At 44.6% G+C, this 16097-nt stretch overlaps 1 protein-coding gene across 1 annotated transcript; it reads left to right on the top strand.

The window, feature by feature from the left end:
- The first annotated feature begins 8017 nt into the window (after positions 1-8017).
- LOC133883407 (zinc finger protein CONSTANS-LIKE 5-like) lies at positions 8018-9705 on the top strand. Its single transcript, XM_062322726.1, has 3 exons — positions 8018-8791; positions 8893-9018; positions 9114-9705. The coding sequence occupies exons 1-3, from the start codon at positions 8162-8164 to the stop codon at positions 9405-9407; spliced, it is 1050 nt and encodes a 349-aa protein (XP_062178710.1). The 5' UTR covers positions 8018-8161; the 3' UTR covers positions 9408-9705.
- Positions 9706-16097: the final 6392 nt, after the last annotated feature.

The raw sequence follows: 16097 nt of genomic DNA, 5'->3' as shown, positions 1-16097 counted from the left end.
CTAAAGATGTTTCACATGCATTACCTAACAAATCTTGTATCAATGTCATGTATGAGGAACTTGAAAATTTTGAACGCAACAAAGTCTGAAAACTTGTCGCACCTCCTCCGAGTCATACATTTATCGGAACTAAAGGGGTTTTCAAAAATAAACAAAGTGAGGATGGTGTTGTTGTTAGAAATAAAGTTAGACTTGTAGGTCAGAGTTTTACATAGGTAGAAGGACTAGATTTTAAGAAAACTTTTGCTCCAGTTGCTAGACTAGAAACCATTAGAATTCTTTTAGTTTTTGTTGCATCTAAAGGATTTAGATTATATCAAATGGATGTCAAAAATACTTTTCTGAATGGCTACATTAATGAGAAAATTTATGTTAAGCAACCACCTGGCTTTGAAAATCCTATATATCTAAATCATGTATATAAGTTGTGTAAAGTTTTGTATGGTTTAAAATAAGTCTCTAGAGCATTGTATGATAGGCTTAAAAAAATGATTTTGTAATGGGAAAAGTGGATAAAACGTTGTTTGTGCTCAAGCATGGTAATGATCAACTATTTATTTAGATTTATGTAGATGATATTATCTTTATTTATTCTTCTCATGCTTTGGTGTACTAAGTTTTATAAACGATGAACAGAGAATTTGAGATGAGTATGATGGGTGAACTAACATACTTTTTGATTTTTTTAAGTCAAACAAACCAAAGAAGATATTTTTATTCATCAAAGTAAATATACATAAGACCTGCTATTATGTTTTAAGATGAAAAATAGCAAGTCAATCATGCTATTGAAGCAACAACGATGTTTGATCCTGATGAAGATGGTGAGATAGTTGATCAAAAAGAATATAAACCATGATTGGATCACTTTTGTATCTCACCGCTTCAAGACCAGACATACAATTTGTTGTATGCTTGTGTGCACGATTTCAAGCTTCCCCACGTGCTTCACATTGACAAGTTGTCAAACGGATTCTCAAGTATCTTCATGGCACTCAAGATTTTGGTATATGGCTTTCTGTTTCTTCTTGTATTAGCTTAACAGCTTTTTTTGATGCTGATTTTAGAGGTTATAGAATTGATAAAACAAGTATATCTAGTACATGTCATTTCTTGGATAATTCTCTTGTTGCATGGTCATCTAGGAAATAGTCTTTTGTTGCATAGTCTACTGTTGAATGTGAATATGTAGCATATGTAGCCGCTGCTAGTTGTTGTTCACAAACTCTTTAGATTGTTGCCACACTTAATGATTATAAGGTTAATTTAGAGTGTGTTCCACTTTTCTGTGATAACACTACTACTATAAGTATTGCTAAAAACCCTATGGAATATTTTCAGACTAAACATATTGATATCTAATTTCATTTTCTTAGAGACAATGTGGAAAAGGGAATATTGAAATTCTCTGTGTGGATAATGAACATAAATTGGTAGATATTTTCACAAAACCTTTAGATTCTTCTCATTTTACTTCGGGGAGAACCTGATATTATTCATCCTATGAGATTGTTTTGAGTGAGAGATCTTATATCTACATATGTAGGATGGGCATCATATCTGATACATATGTGACTTTTAAAACCAATATTTATGCTACATGAGAGTTTTTGCACCTTTATATCTACATATGTAGGATGTAGTTTTTGTCATAACTTTCTAAATCAAATGATAACTTGGATTAAATCTTATCATGGTTAAACTCTCTTGATTGCTTTAATCTTTGATAAAAATATTATATGTGAAAGACTCAAATTAATGAAATAGTGCTGAATAATAGTTGATAGGAAAAAGATCAAAGAAATATGTACTGTCACACTTCTTTACGAGACTATTTATCATTGTACTTTGATATGAACTTGGAAGAAATTGTGTATGATCGTAACCGTTGTCTTAAGCTTTTGATTGTCTTTTTGATATAGGCTTAGCATGGTTGTATAGAATAAGGTTGATGGTGCATATAATTTCTTGCAAAATAATATGAGACATTCTTGACAGCACAATTGGTATATTGTTACGTATTATTTTAATCAAAACAATGACATACTTTTTGTATCCATATTTTTGATAGCATATAAATTCAGGATTCGAGTAGTTGAGATTGTGAGACTATGCCTTGCAAATAAATCATTAATTATACTTGATAAGTTATGCTCACACTATATTTTTACATGTATAGACGGGTTGGTGTAGATATTCTTGATATTGTAACTTGGTCGAGTATCTGTTATATATGTGTCTGATCTATTATGCTCATTATGATAAAAAAACAATGCTCTCTTTTGATTTTTTTTTTGATGAAATAATTGTCAAAGGGGGAGAGAGTTGTTCACTTTGCGTTTGGTTTTTCTCAAAGGGGGAGATATTTTCCGTGTTAGAAATTTTTCTTAATTTTTATTTCACTTTGTGGTTGATTTTAAAATCAAATCATGCCTGTTAAGAGGTTGCCAATGTTCATATGAGGGTTGTTAATATTTTCATCAAAGGGAGATTGTGAGATCATGTGATGAAAATTGGTTTGAATAATGAAATGGGCAGAGCAAAGTTGAGTATATGTTAGCATATATGGTTTGATGCACTATTAAAAGTTGGGTATGCTTATATTAGCGTGTTGGTTTTGCTTTGAGTTTGTGTGATGTTGCGTGAATTTATCTTGAGTCAAATCAGGAAGGACTTGTGCTCATACTAGTTTGTTGTTTGATTCATGTGCAGGTGTTACTCGAAGGCGAACGTGATCGATGACGGATCAGTGAACTAAGTTCATGGACGAACTAAGGTTCGACGACTAGATTCAGGAGGAACTGAGGTCGTAGTGATCAAGGATGTCATGCGGAATGTTCGGGTTAGAGAACAGTGTAAGTGAAGATAAGGTTGCGGTTGTGCGACTAGGTGCGTCGCGGGAGTGCAGACGAGCGTGAGGTCATCGGCAACTAGATGATGTGTTTGAATGGTGGAGTCATTCGAGTACATGTCTAGGTCAGGCTGTAGTCTGACATGTTGGAAAGTCTAGTCCCATAAAGAATAGAGTGAGAGTCCAACTCGGACTCGAGCATGAGTTGGATTCGGTTATAGGGTGACGTGTTTTGGTATGGTTTGTATCTAGGTAGGATGCAACTAGGTTGTTTCCAAACTAAGAACGATTTGGAGGGCTATATATTGAGAGGGTCTTGGTTAAGGTAAGGAGGCCCAAGAACGAGAATGTACTCAGAGAACTTAGACTTTGATCTAGGGAGTAGATCTGTCTAAGGTTTGAGATTTCGTGGAAATACTTGTTGGATGCTTTAGAGAGGGTATCTTGTAACATTATCTATGTAATAAAAATCAAGTTTCGTAAGTTGATGAGTTGCTGATTCGAAATTTTCTTTCTGTTCTATATTTTGCGTACTTGGCTTCGATTTTCGATTAATTTCATGTTTCTATCAAGTTTCATCTTGGTTTAATCCATCCAACACCTTGCTAGAATATCTAGTGTTTGATCTGAGAAAATTTCAAGTGAATTTGGATTGATCTCGAGTAGCCTTTTGTCAACTCGACTAGGTTTTGATATCCTCGATTCTTATTGATATAATCTTCTTCGACTAGGTATTATTCTTGATACACATATCCGATTGACTCGATATTGTTAGTCTAGTTTCATATTTGAATCTAGTTTATTGTGTTCAAATTTGAGGGCAATCAGACCAGTGGATCTTTCTCCATATCATTTTTACTTGAGCATATACACTTTATTTCAAGTGGAATTTCGAGTTTAAAATGATTTTCAATTTGGGTAAATTAAACTTTGAATTTGGTTTTCACAATCATTCGCCCCCCTCTGATTGCCTTATTAGAGTATAATCGATCCTACAAAGAGTTTGGCTTCAAGCGTACCTGACGCCTGCTGCTCAATTGGATTTTTATATGATTGCATATGATAAGGTGTATCCTTCGGGTCAAAAATACTTGATGGTTTGGATACGGAATAGTCTCCAATGCGTATATTTGACCGTTATTTTCTACTAGAGTATATTTATAAAGTCCACTAATTTTATGAGATTATGAAAGTATTTTTTTAAAATAATTCTACACATATATTTTTTATGTTTTTAAACTAATTTTTAAAAAGTTATTAATGATTAAAGTTTTAAAAGTTTGACAAGATCTTACTCAAAATATCAAATATTTGTAACCAAAGGGAGTAGCTAGATATGAGTGTACTTATAATACGTTACCTCAAGATTTTATCGTCTACGTCCTACCGATCAAAGTCTTAGGTTGCTGCCGACATGATCCCTTTCCCTAAATCATTGAAGAAGTGGTAGGCTACTAGAGGGGCTACTGTTTACGTTAAAAAGTCAAGAATAGGAGAAAAATGATACAGCAAGTTAGCGTGTTCTTTGCATGAGAATTGCACAAATCATACTGTACAAAAGAGACACGATGGGCCGGAAGTCCATATATAGACAAAAAGTGATACACAAAGTTAGCGTGGATTTGGCAAGTGAATTGCACAAATCTTTACCACACCAAAATATTGATCATAGAGTGATAAAGACATTTTTCTGCAGCAGCACCTCCTTGTTCTGGAACTAGCTACGGCCATCGGAGGGTAGTTTGGACATTTGCTCGATCTCAGGATCTGTTTAGGTGGCAGAGAAAGGTTGGTTGATTTTGACAGGCAACGAATCACCGGCTAATTATTGATGCGCGGCAGCTAATCTTGCAACGGTGCTGTTGATGGTGTCAGATCCGTAAAGCTAATCTTTGTCTTTTTCAGCTTTGAATAACTATGAGGTTGCAGCTTGTGACCCTACGGGTGGTTCCTTTCAAAATATTTTATTTTGGAAAGGTCACGGCTAGCTAAAACTCCGGCCGAACATATATTAAAAAAATAAGAGAATTAATTTAATTTTAAAAAATAAGTCCAAAAATCTTAACAAATATACGATTTTAGAGAGGAAAACCGACCCTCGATCTCAAGACGATAAAACAATCCCATTCAACAGACGATGCTCATACCGAATAACACAACCAGACAATAGAAAAGACTAATCCAACTCAATTCACATGCTAACCAACCAAATAACGATCACCCTCACAACTCGGTTGGCGGAGCCATGCTACTAAGCCACACCTCTCTGCTCCCTTAATACTCAAACGGCGGAGCCCTACTCCCATGCCGCATCGCCCCATCACACAAGTCGGCAGCGTGTCACTTCGAAGGAATACGCATTCGACTAAAACGTTGTCGTGAAGCGCCAAAACTAGAATGAAGAGCCGTCGCGAATCAAGGGCGTCGGTGTATCAGGAACCGGGGGTCCCCGAATCCCGAGGCTAGGCCAGCCATCCGCCACATGGTGCCATCCCGCGGGGTCTCTCCTGCAAGATGAGAAAAGATCAAGTCCCGGGAGAAGGCGCTCGGGGCCACAGTTAGTGGCCCCCCGAGTACCCCAGTTCCCCGATGATCCATGAAATCTAAGTATCGGAAAGAAAATGCTCGGGAAGGTATACGGTGGCCCCCGAGCACCCTAGTCCCCCGACGACCAGGAGAGTTAAGTACCGGGAGAAACATACCCGGGGCCACCGGCGGTGGCCCCTGGGCACCCAAGTATCCCGAGGACTCACCGAAGGAAGTTCCGGGAGAGAGTGCTCGGGGCTGCGTGCAGCAGCCCCCGAGCACTCGGTTCCCCGAGGATCCGTACAAGTGTGCCCGGGAAAGAGTACTCAGGGAGGTGAACAGTACCCCCAAGCACTCGGTCCCCCGAGGACAAGAAAGGGCGTTCTCGGGAGATAGTGCTGGGGGGGGGGGGTTCTTGTCCTCGGGGGAGAGAGTGCTCGGGGAGGTGAACAGTACCCCCGAGCACTCGGTACCCCAACGACCCAGAAAGCCCCCTGGTGGAGGCCCCCGAGGGGCCCACCGATGAGGTGTCAGCCAGTTAAAGGCCCGAGGCTGCATTTAAAGAGCGTGCGTGGCCTGTCACCTCCAACTGCTCCCGCCGCGCTCAGCGTCAGTTCCTGCCACGTTCTGGCAGAGAGGCGTGAGGTTATTAATTGCACGGGTCCCGTCCCGTGCCATCCGGCCTGTCTCAGGATAACGTCGTAAGGACCAAGGCGTTCCGTCTGCCGCGCTGCTGTGGCAGGGGAACAAGACAGGGCGGGCACGCTGGGTTGCTCTGCGGCTGCCCGGTGGGCCCTCTCCACGGCGCCCGTTGCAAAGGCATTTATTGTGATGGATGACCGGGCGTGCGACGCATTTTTCACCCCCAGTCACTTCGCCCAGAGGAAATGATGACGCCCTTTCCATTTATGGTGTCTCGGAACTCGTGCCCCCCCTTCCGTTCGCGGCACGTTGCGGCCGGCGGGTACTTAAAGCAGCCGACGGCACAAAAGAAGGGAGAACAAAAAAAAAAGAAAAGAGGAGAGGACGGTTGAGAGGCAAAGAATAAACAAGAACACAGCGCAAGAGAAACACGGCTGAGAAGTGAGCAACACGAGACAGGCCGAAGAACAAGGAGCCCCAGGCTCTTAGATAGATCAAGATTCTTGTAACCAGCAACATCCTTGAGGGACTTCCTCAGGACAGTTATAGTATCCATACAGGAGTAGGGTATTACGCCATCGTGCGGCCCGAACCTGTCTAAATTCCGGTGCATTTTCTTCTTCTCGCACTAGGTCACACCCCCCACCGGCCGTTGCATTCATTCCCATTTATTTCTCCGATGAACGTATTCAGGATCATCCCCCCGACCGAATCTTTAAAAAAGGGTCTCTCGAGATCCCTGCGACTGGAGTTAATCCTCCGACAAAGGGCGTAAGGGTAAACCTACAGACCAAAACCAACAGACGATCCTGAGACGACAATATGACCTCGAACAACTTAACGACGTCCACAACACACGGCACACCCAATAGTCACGTCCAACCTAACTCAATTCGCACACCAAATCAACATCATGAGCAACAAATATCTTTAGTTAAAGATCATATGACTATTCTAATGTATGAATATATTTTGATGATAAAAAATTAGTTACATGTGGGTCTCACATTTCATACTCACAACTTTCAATTTTTTTTGACATGACATTAATCCAAACGCCCATTTCTAAACTCAATTTTGGCACTGCTCTAATATTAACTTGGTCACAAATTAAACGTTTTTTTTTTTACAAATTTTAGAATTCTCCTAACTTTGACTATGACCAATATTTGGTAAGTTTTTTGGAGTATACAACCAAACATGCCCTTGATTTCACATCCCAACATTATTGCAAAGTTAAATATATTGTAATAGAGTAAAAAGCACATAACCGTAGATGTTTTGGCCAAACTACCAAGAAACTACATGTTATAGTAAAATTTCACATAACTCCGGATTCAACGATAATCTATTTTGTGGAATTACACTTTTTGACTAACCTGTTTTGAGCCACAGTTATGACTTGTTACATGGCTAAGTTTATGCGCCCTCAAGTCCAAAAATAGGCTTGTGCATGGATAGGAATACAAGTTTTGTATTATCGATCTAAAACTAAAAAAATAAATTAAACATTCACTTCCACCAAATTAAGGTAAGAATAAATAAATTAAATAGTAATGTAAAACTAACCCTGGAATACCCACCTACATTCCTATGCGTGGGCGACGTGCAAAAAAAATTGCGCAACTTCACGTAGAGTGACCGCCGCTTGTTGACACGAAATGTGAGGCCAGGAGATCTCCGTTTACCCGCGGCGTCTAGTCCAGTGGTTGATTAGTCCCGCGTAGATTCGTCCACGCGAAAGGCTAACACGGCCGGCCCGCCCGCCCGCCCGACGCGACGCAGATATCGTCCTCTCCGTCGTCTCGTGCGCGGGGCCCACCGTCGTCACATGTTCCAAAATCGACTTGCAGGCCCCACCGCCCCCCGCCGAAATCTCAATAAAATTATTATTTAATTGATTTCGCTTGGTTCCCAGCCCCCCACGTGTGCCACCCCGCCACGTCACCGTCCCCCACCTACTACTACATGTAGCGCCCCATCACCACCGCGCCCTGCCTCCCTCCACTGCGCCGTGCTCCTGCCTCCCACCACCACCACCACCACCACCACCACCGCACCCACCGGTCCACCACTGTCATTGCCGCGCCGGCCCAAGCTTTGCTGCCCAGGTAGCGCTCGCTCTTGGGCGCTGCTCGTCTGATGGAGCTCCACAAGTACTGGGGTGTGGGGGGCCGGCGCTGCGGCGCGTGCGAGTCGTCCCCGGCGGCCGTGCACTGCCGCACCTGCGGGGGCGTCTTCCTCTGCACGGCGTGCGACGCGCGCCCCGAGCACGCGAGGCTGGGCCACGAGCGCGTGTGGATGTGCGAGGTCTGCGAGCTGGCCCCCGCGGCCGTCACGTGCAAGGCCGACGCCGCCGTGCTCTGCGCCGCCTGCGACGCGGACATCCACGACGCCAACCCGCTGGCGCGACGCCACGAGCGCGTCGCCCTCGCGCCCATAGGTTCGGCGGCCGCGGCTGCAGCGGTGGAGGCTATGATGTTCTGCACCAGCGAGGCGGCGGCGGAGGCCGAGGAGCAGAAGGCGGCGGCCGAGCAGCAGCAGCAATACGCGCTGAACCTGAACGTGGAGGCTAAGGACATGAAGCTGGACTACCTCTTCTCCGACCTGGACCCCTACCTCAGCGTCGAGCCCCCGCGCTTCCAGCACGCCGACAGCGTCGTCCCCAACGGTGCCAGCGCCGGCGCCGCCGTTGAGGTGGACTTCACGTGCGGCATCGGCGTCAAGCCGTCCTCCTATAGCTCCCACACAGCAACCTCCCTCGCGCACAGCGTAAGCTTCGCCTTGCCTTCGGATACATAAACACTTCTTGGAAACTCATGGACGCCTTACTGATCGATGAAACTTGTCGGTTCTTTTATCCTTTTTTGCAGGGCTCGTCGTCGGAGGTCGGCGTCGTGCCGGAGGCTATCTGCGGCGGCGGGGGCTTCGAGCTCGAGTTCACCCGGCCCAAGCCTCAAGCCTACATGCCGTACACCGCGACTCCTCCGAGCCACAGCGTAAGAGCCCAACCAAAGCTGCTACCTTTCGGACGAACACGTGCAGACAGTCCATGTGCACGTACTGACGTAGATGTACTACGCTCGGCATGCAGGTGTCGTCGGTGGACGTGGAGGTGGTGCCGGAGCGCGGGGAGTTGGCGGTGGCGAGGCCAGCGCCGTTGATGGGTGAGGGGAGGGAGGCGCGGCTGGTGCGTTATCGGGAGAAGCGGAAGAACCGGCGGTTCGAGAAGACCATCCGGTACGCGTCCCGGAAGGCCTACGCCGAGACGCGGCCGCGGATCAAGGGCCGCTTCGCCAAGCGGGCGGACCAGGACGCCGACGCCGAGGCCGCCGTGCCGTCGGCTTACATGCTCGACTTCGGCTACGGCGTCGTGCCAAGCTTCTGATAGGCCTCGGTCCACGCGCGCGCGCACGGTCGGCACCGCGCTTGACCCGGCACGGCACGGCACCGCGCGCCACTGCGCGCGCGCCTTGTACTTGTATCGATGTATAGGGGAGGACTAGTAATCCCATGTACTCTCTTTTTGAGCTAGCCTTTACGTACGCTAGTGATTTGTAACTTGTATACTACTACTACTTACTACTAGCAGTCTAGCATTTTTTGCTAGAATTAGCCTGCTCTGTTTTTGAATCTGAAAGAAATTGTAGTAGCCGCTACTAATGAACCATCAATTAATCATCTAAGCTATGGTGACTCCGTTTTGTTTTGCAGATTATCAAATGATTCTAGTTTGATCCTGCTGTTTTGATCAAGCCCATCTGCAAACTTGAACATGGCAGATGAATGGAGAACATGTTTTATACATCCAAAAGTGTGCATAGTCTTAGTACAACGGATAACCTACTTGATTCTTGAAAAGTAATTATCATTGTGGTAAGCATCTAGGACCTTAATTCAAGTTTTGATGGTTAATGATAACGCGATCAACATGTGTTTTATAGGATCATTGAAGTTAGGTCGCGGGGATGATTCTTGTGTATTCTCAGCCTCTATATTGGTATTCATGGTAATTGTCAAATAATATACGTGGAGATTAAGGACTATTTAGTTTTAAGTATCGTAAGGAGTTGGATTGACGCTTAAAGTAGATATGCCTATTATTTTTTCTTTGGTCGTACTATTAGGGGGTTGAGAATAGTAGTTTGATTTAGTTTGAGCTAGAGATATAACTGTGATGCACACTGGTTGAATCTAACACTAGGTAGCTCAGATGAAGTCCACGAACGCGAAGATCAAAGATGGATCAAAGTTTGGATTGATTTGATGAATCTTAGATTTTTTTTATACATCGAATGATCCAATGTATGTATCGGAGGATGCACCAGAGAATTTATACATAGAGCATTGTTCTGTTGAAGTAAAGTAGCTATATGCACCAGATATTCTGGTGTACATAGGAGAATACACTGGAGGAAGTCTCCAGAGAAGGATTTTTTTAGTGAAATGGTGAAGTTGTATACACCGGATTCCGTTAGAGACACCGTAGGATTGATCGCTGGATGTTTTGTTGTACATCGAAGAGTACACCGGAGTAAGTTTACAGAAGGGTCTCGTTTTGGAGGTTTGGACTTACGACACATAAGATGTTTTGGTGTTGGAGTTCAAAACTCACCAGTTCATTCGGTGAGTGTGACGTACAATAACGGCTAGTTTCCAGACGTTGTTTTCTTATACACATTGGATGTTCGGATGAAGAAAATGAAGGCATCACCGGATCATCCAAAGAGTGCAATTTTTCTAGGCCAAGGGGTATTAGCTAGTTTGTGGTGGTTGACTATGAATACACCACCCTCTACGCTATGAAGACTCTCTTGGCTCGTGGTTGAGCTCATTTACATCCTTGGAGAGTCAAGAGGAATAAGAAACACTTGAGTGATTTTCAAGCTCCTTAATTGTAAGATTAAGAACATTATTAGTGCTATGAGAGTAGATAGTGTGCATCCAATCATCTCTTTGGTTTAGATTAGATCAAATGAGGTTCTTAGCTTGTTACTCTTAGTGACTGGTGCCACTTAGATGGCGTGATGATGTTTGATTTTAAGGAGCTTCATGGTGAAGTGATTGTGGAAGCCCCAAGATGAAAATGTACTGATTTAGAATCCACCGATCTAGAGTGGAGGAGGACTACCAATAGAGTGCTTGCACAGGATCAAGAGGGAGCTATACCGTTGCGAAGGTTCTCTAACAAGGACCAGGGGAAGCGCCAACTCCTTAATACATATAGAAAAAAAATTGAGTCTCATATCCCTTCTCTTTACTTGAAGTAACTTCTAGCATTTAAATTCTACATTTACATTCATGCAGTTTTCTTTAGTAGCATTGCTTTGCTAGAATAAGGATAGTGCTTGGTTGAGCTTTCATGTCATTCATCTAGAAACTATTGCACATGCAATAGTGTCGGTATATGGAGTATAGGGGTACCCTGGAAAAAGGGTCCCCCAAGGAATATAAGAAGCAGGGATGTGTATTTCCTAAAAACTAGTCGATCGCATGACCAAGGTAGGAAGTCCCATGACCAGTACGAGGCTTACGCGACTAGTCTCATTGGGACCTCGTCTGAACCCATGACCAGCCCCACTGGTCGCAGGGTTGGATCTGACACAAACTGTCCAATCACATTTATTGATATCTACTCAAGTGTTTTTCCTTCCTTAGGCGCCTTCCCCTACGAACAAAGTCATGGACGGTGCAGAATGGTAGTGTCACGTCCCTTAGTATTAAACGCTACGAGGTGGGGCAGTGCAGACCAGCACGGCACCGCACAACGGATGGGATGGCGTCAGCAGGCCGATCAGGCAAGTTGATAACTCCACATACAAGCGGCAAGCAGAGCCGGATGAGACGACGTGACAGCCAAAGATCTACGGTGCACGACGAGGGGATGTATCAAACCCTCAGGGCAAGTGGGCACGCTTTGTCCTCTATAATAATGGCTTGGGTTAGATATTAGGATGAGCAGGAGTCCTTTGTATGAACCCATGTGTAAGTTCTCCTCCTCCCTCATATATAAAGGGATGAAGACCCCCGTTTGTAAGAGAAGAGGAAAAAAGCCTGGCAACCAGCTAGAACACCCTCTGTAACCCACAGAGATCCTCCATAAACACAACACACAGGACGTAGGGTCATTATCCTTTAGGAGGTCCGAACCTGTATAACTCCTCCCGTCTCTGAGTTTGTCACACACAATTCATCATGTGCCTCACCGAACGTCGGCTCATCAACTCCCTGTGTTTCCGAAACGCCGTTCATGCACCCATTGTCCAACATATTCTAGAATCACTGTCAGAGATTAACTCTCGACAAATAGTTTTTAAGTGTAGAAAATTTTTAGAACTCAATTCACTCCTCCTCTTGGACATCTTGATCCTACAATTATTGAATTCTAGTAAGACACATATCAATTCAGTTGGTGATGTTCATGTGTAGAGAACAACTAATCTCCCCATTTTTGGATAGGGAGGGAACTAGGGTTACTTCTTATCCCTTGAGACTGGCATAGCTATTACTTTTATTAATTTTCCTTCAAACCTAAAGATATATGACCTAATTCCCTCATGTGCGAGCAATTTTTTCACCAAAACAACCTAAAGATTGTTCGAGCAAACCAAACAAACTAGGGAACAACTAATGTCTATTGCACATTCACTTTCATTTTTTTAAAAGCACTTTCAAAAAAAATGTCTATTGTGCATTTGGTTACTTTGTTAAGACTCGTATGAATTTCCCTATGTTGGATCACACTATTCCATGCTGCATCTACTTCCAACCCACCCTATAGAAGAGACAAACCTAATCAATCACCTCACTCCATCCCCACCCTCCTACAGTTCACCGTTATCGGATACGCCATGCCACATAAGCAACGCCGTTCTACTGCCCATGATAGCCACCCTACCCTTTGACATCCTACGATTAAGGTGGTTCTACCACCTTGACGCACCATAGAGACAATGAGCCGCCACCACCAGCCCACCACAACCTCCCTCTAAGTATGTTGGCACTACAAACCTTTACCTAAATCTCATAAAAATACCAATGCAATATTGAAACATCTGAAAAATTAGCTATTTTGGACCCCAAGAGAGCATGCGACTACTCTTTAGCAATTTTGAATAGTCTATCAATATTTCAGCTATTCTGCTTTTGGCTATTATGTTTGGCCCATTTCGATGAATGCGATAATAGCTAGGATATGGACACCTCTACAACATAAAGACTAGTCACATTCCTTACATGAGCACTGACATGACCCATCTTAAATTGAGCCAAGGAGACACAATTCTAACCCAAAATTGAGGCAACCTGTGACAGGTCCTGTGTTAAGGTCACAATAGCTGCAATCCACCTTCAACGTCTATCCAATAGAAATAGGAGAAGTCATAACATCTTGAATTGTTTTAGTTGTAGTATATGTTTGCCACTTTGTTTCACTGCTTTTTCGAGAACATGCAATGCACGTATTTCATTAAAAAGAAGAGGAGTACAACATTATATGACCTTCACACCAACTTAGCAAAAACAATGAGCGGTAACACACCAAGACGAAGGGCTACTACTCGTAATATAGAAATCAACCTGCAACCAACTACACACATAAGACGAAAGGCTACTACTAGTGGTATGAAATACGACCTACAAACAACGACGCAAACAATGAACTAACACCACTCCCTAAACCTCCAAACTTCTCGTCATTCGCAATGAACTTTGGGAACAACTCCTTAGTGTCTGAGTTGGTGTTGGTGGTGCGCCCACGGCTCTTGCCATCAAGACAGGCACTTGGACAAGGTCCCACATGCGCATGCGGGCACTTCTTGCTAAAATGGTTCTGGGCGGACCATCGATGGTTCGCATTGGCACACACGGCTAGTGTAGCGACTGGACTGGCCTGTAGGCACTCCGACAATGCATGCACAACAATAGGACTGCGACATAGGGTGGGCGCTGATGGTTTAATGACTCCATGTGCGTGCAAAGGGATAGAACAACACGCACAGCCAGCGGTAGTTGACGACAATGGCCACAAGGCATCCCTACCTAACTGCAAGACTCGTCTCCTCATGGCCACCTTCCCACCATCCCAAACTTGGGTGGGGGTAGGATGGAGAGGAGCAGGAGCAATGCTTTGTGCTAGAGGGTAACTCTTTGGGCATAGCCCATCGAGCAACCACCACGACTAGATTGTGACTAGACTCTTTGGTAGAGCATGTAGCGACCTCCACGGTCGGTTTGCGACTAGAGGGAACATCCATGGTAGGACATGGAGCTATGACACCACACTTCCTTGTGGCCGCTTCCAAGAAGGAGATCCTATCCGGTAAAGCCTTACAAAATGAGCGCTCAGTGACCAAAAGTAACCTAATGTCCGGAGCCATGCCGATATGCAACACCACTTCCTTTGTGATTTGCACCTAAGTCTTGGGCATGAGGAAACCAACTAGTGACGACGAGGAGCTGCCCATATTCCACCATGATTGGCCACCTACAACAAAACTAGGGGTATGACTCATCTCCTAGGTGGTTAGTGACTATGGAGTATGTGGAGGCTTGGTGCCATCTGGAGCAGTGTGAGAGAGGGGAGATGTAGGAGGAGATGCAAACATAGGAGTTGACGGCGGCTTGGTTCCCTCGATCGGACCACCGGCGTCGGGGTGGGGCTACTATGACTAGAGAAGCCCAATGATGGGAGTTATGCATGGAATCGTGGATGGCGTCATGACCGAATGGTAGACACACATCCACATGCTCGGCCATGACGCGTCCTACACCATTTACACGAGCGACACCTCGACCTCTGCCAGCATCGTGAGGGTAGAGCAACCACAGTGAGAGGGGACCATCCTGTTCGCACCCCGCTCGCCGCCCATCCTCCCATGTGTGGTTGAAAACGGTGGCTCTGAAGCCAGCATGGCGGCAGAGGGCTCCACCTTTGCAGATCCAGGCGAGCCAGGGTGGGTGCATGCCATGCACAGAGGGGCGGGGGACCTGGAGGGACGTCGAAGGGGGCGTCGATGCTAAGACGACAACCAATGGCAGTGTGGGGCATCCTAGCATAGGTCACCACCCACAATGTGAGGGCCCTCGTGCTGCCATCTTGCCTTACGCAATGTCATGGAGGAGGGAAAAAAGGAGAGGAGCGTGTGGGAGGGGGATGTCAACACTGGAGACGCGTCGACCGGTGGCAGGAAAACTCTAGTGCGGGTCAACCCCCGCATCTCCCTTTTTCATTGCCAAGGGTTTGAAACGAAAGATGTGAACAATTCGAATTAATCTCAACCCCCATGTCTCTATCCAACATTGCAACAATTCCACTCTTATGATGTAACTAGATAGTTCTCACTAATGTCTAATGGCAGTATATCCTTTACTTAACAACCCATTGTTCCTATCAAGTATAAATCATATGACTGGGAAATGAGAACATGTGCACCACTGCACCACACAAACTAATTTGTTATGTTACACAACTACTCCTTCACATAACTTAGATATTCAACTAATAGTTCTTTCTACTTTGCAATTATAAGGTGATGCATACACACCCCACTATACGTGCACACAACACTCAGACGCCTATGAGTTTGCACGCTGAAAACACTTTGCGTATGTAAATTGTGAGCATCAGGACTTAAACCCTACTCAAGTGGTTCCCCATGTACAACGGGTAATCTCGACTATCAAATGTTGGCCATTAGATGTACTACATTAGAGAACCCAATTGAAGTTTAATTAGCACATAGGAACTCCATTCCAATGAGTTCCACAAATTACAAAAAGATTCAACAGAGAACCAACACTCAAACTAATTAAGGACAGGTTTACACCTAATAAAATTAATCGAATGCTCACAGAGTACATGATCAGATCTTGATCGAGTTAGCATTTCCTGCGAACCTCTTGACGTATAGGTCGTGCATGGTCTGCATCGGCATGGCGCTAAACACCCCGAAGTTCATGCTGCTCTTATCATTCATCAGCGAGTACTCCTCCACCTCATCATCGTCAATGTCTTCCTCCTCCTCCTTGTCAATGTTCTCCTCCTCCTCCTCGTCACCGTCCTCCTCCTCACCATCAT

This window comes from Phragmites australis, chromosome 10, assembly GCF_958298935.1.
Source record: "Phragmites australis chromosome 10, lpPhrAust1.1, whole genome shotgun sequence".
NCBI lineage: Eukaryota > Viridiplantae > Streptophyta > Magnoliopsida > Poales > Poaceae > Phragmites > Phragmites australis.
This window is presented reverse-complemented; position numbering and strand designations above follow the sequence as displayed.

Coding starts and splice junctions, on each gene's coding strand:
- LOC133883407 (XM_062322726.1), top strand. CDS start 8,162: ATGGAGCTCCACAAGTACTGGGGTGTGGGGGGCCGGCGCTGCGGCGCG. Junction 8,792..8,892: donor CAACCTCCCTCGCGCACAGC/GTAAGCTTCGCC, acceptor CCTTTTTTGCAG/GGCTCGTCGTCGGAGGTCGG. Junction 9,019..9,113: donor CGACTCCTCCGAGCCACAGC/GTAAGAGCCCAA, acceptor CTCGGCATGCAG/GTGTCGTCGGTGGACGTGGA.